Raw genomic sequence first — 2,500 nt, forward strand, 5'->3', positions numbered from 1 at the left:
GTGTGTGTGTTTGTGTCTGTCTGTGTGTGTGTGTCTGTTTGTGTGTGTCTGTGTGTGTCTGTCTGTCTGTGTCTGTCTGTGTGTGTGTGTGTCTGTCTGTGTGTGTGTGTGTCTGTCTGTGTGTGTGTGTGTCTGTCTGTGTGTGTCTGTCTGTCTGTCTGTGTGTGTCTGTCTGTCTGTCTGTGTCTGTCTGTGTGTGTGTGTGTGTGTGTGTCTGTCTGTCTGTCTGTCTGTGTGTGTCTGTGTGTGTGTGTTTTTGTGTGTCTGTCTGTGTGTGTGTGTTGTAGGAGGTACAGACGGATCTGTCTGAATTCGGCGAGCGTATTGTGCAGGAGATTGATGGTCTGGGGCGCCAGTGTGAGCAGAATCCCCCCCAGCTGCAGCAGTATGATGCGTGGGGTCAGCGTGTTGACCGCATCATCACCTGCGATGCATGGACACGCTTAAAACACATCTCTGCACAGGAAGGGCTGGTCGCTGCTGGATATGAGCGACACTTCGGCCAGTGGAGGTACTGACCTCGGCTCTGTCTGAAGATCCTCTAATCACACACAGCAGTGTTTAATCTACAGCCTGAACACCAAACACTATCAATACACAGCGTGTGTGTTAGCTTCACTCGCTAATGTAATATTCATCCATACAATACTTCTGTGTGTGTGTGTGTGTGTGTGTGTGTGTGTGTAGTCGGGTGTATCAGATGAGTAAGTTGTACCTCTTTGCACCTTCTGGTGGACTCTACACCTGCCCTCTGGCCATGACTGATGGAGCCGCTAAAGTCATAGAGGTAACACACACACACATACACACACACGCAGAAGTGACTAAGCAATTACTACAGCTTGAATGTGTGTGTGTGTGTGTGTGTGTGTAGTCTCTGGGCATGCCTATTAAGGAGGTGTTTGAGCGTCTGACCACACGTGATGAAAAACGATTCTGGACATCAGGACAGTGGATGACTGAAAGAAAAGGAGGATCCGATGTTGGTAGGGGACACACATTCACACAAACAGATACACACTAACACAAACAGATACACACTCGCACACACACACACTTGCACTCATACACTTCTTTAACTCCTCTGTTACCTGGTGCTGTTGTAACTGGGTGTATGGTTGCCATAGCAAATGGGACAGAGACCATTGCCCAGCAACAGGAGGACGGCTCGTACCGGCTGCATGGCTTTAAGTGGTTCACTTCAGCAACCGACGCTGACATCACACTGACCCTCGCTCGCATCGCAGATCGCCATGGCAACATCACACCGGTACACACACACACACACACACACAGTCGCTTGCACACATCACCACAGCAACTCCATATCAGCAAATGATTAACTTATTATTATTATTATTATTATTATTAATAATACACACAAGTGGACACACACACACATCTCTGGGAGCAGTGGGATGATGTCATGTTACTCCGCCCCCAGGGCACTGTGGGCGTGTCCCTGTTCTGTGCAGAGGTGTGGGACTCTGAGGGCCGGACTAATGGAGTTGAGATCCAGAGACTCAAGGACAAACTCGGCACACGACAGATGCCCACTGCAGAACTGCTGCTGGACGGCATGAGGGCAAAACTGGTACACAGACACACACACACACACACACACACACACACAGACAAATAATTAAATGCTAAACAGTAGCTGTATTTTCCTACACCACTTGCGCTGTGATTTCCACTCAGAGACACTGGTTTGTAAAGTCTGGCAATGTTTCAAAGCCTGATTTCCATATGCAGTTCTGGAATTCTGTGGAATTCTGAAAATAAGACAGACTCAACACTCTAAGGTCCTAACACTGTTGTGTTTAGACATTCCCGTGTGTGCAACACATATCTGTTTTTTTTCCTTTCAGGATACACTTAATGAACATTAAAACAGAAAGAAAACTGGACACAAAATTTGAAAGTTTAATATGGAAAAGTTTGGAAAACATCTCAGATTTCTAACTTGGCCAGTGCCAGAGGCTCAGAGGTTAAGGCTCAGGGTTACTGATCAGAAGGTTGTGGGTTCATTACCTAGCTGCCCCTGCTGGGCCCTCGACCCTCCCCACCTCAGCTGACCCTGCACTCTGATACCAACTTCCTCAGAAGCTGTGATGTGTGAGAAGAAGAATGTGACTGTGCTCAAATGTGTGTGTGTGTGTGTGTGATAAATAAAGGCTGCTGAGGGTATTCTGACCCTTCACTCCTAAATTCTGACCTTTTATAAGAGAATTAAGTCTTTTGAAGGACCTTTCTACAGATCTCTTGACCTTCTGGATGGGAATTCTGTTTCTTTCCATGGAATTTTGTCCTGTTGTGTAACATTGCTAACTGTCTTTTGCTCTCTGTAGTTGTCAGAAGAGGGAAGGGGCGTGGCCTCTATCGCTAACATGCTGACTCTGACTCGCATCCACAACACAGTGTCAGCTGTTGCTGCCATGAGGAGGTATAAACACACACACACACACACGTTTTCACATATACATATATAGAAGTAGAC

At 46.9% G+C, this 2,500-nt stretch overlaps 1 protein-coding gene across 1 annotated transcript in view; it reads left to right on the forward strand.

Moving 5' to 3' along the window:
* LOC131346616 (acyl-CoA dehydrogenase family member 11-like) overlaps nt 1-2,500 on the forward strand; it is a 32,880-nt gene that overhangs the window by 20,168 nt on the left and 10,212 nt on the right. The window contains exons 3-8 of the mRNA XM_058380142.1: nt 288-511; nt 688-787; nt 875-986; nt 1,128-1,270; nt 1,445-1,594; nt 2,352-2,446. Coding sequence (XP_058236125.1) covers nt 288-511; nt 688-787; nt 875-986; nt 1,128-1,270; nt 1,445-1,594; nt 2,352-2,446 — 824 coding nt within the window. The remainder of the gene's footprint in view (nt 1-287; nt 512-687; nt 788-874; nt 987-1,127; nt 1,271-1,444; nt 1,595-2,351; nt 2,447-2,500) is intronic.

Source organism: Hemibagrus wyckioides, linkage group LG26, assembly GCF_019097595.1.
Source record: "Hemibagrus wyckioides isolate EC202008001 linkage group LG26, SWU_Hwy_1.0, whole genome shotgun sequence".
NCBI classification, from domain to species: Eukaryota; Metazoa; Chordata; class Actinopteri; order Siluriformes; family Bagridae; genus Hemibagrus; species Hemibagrus wyckioides.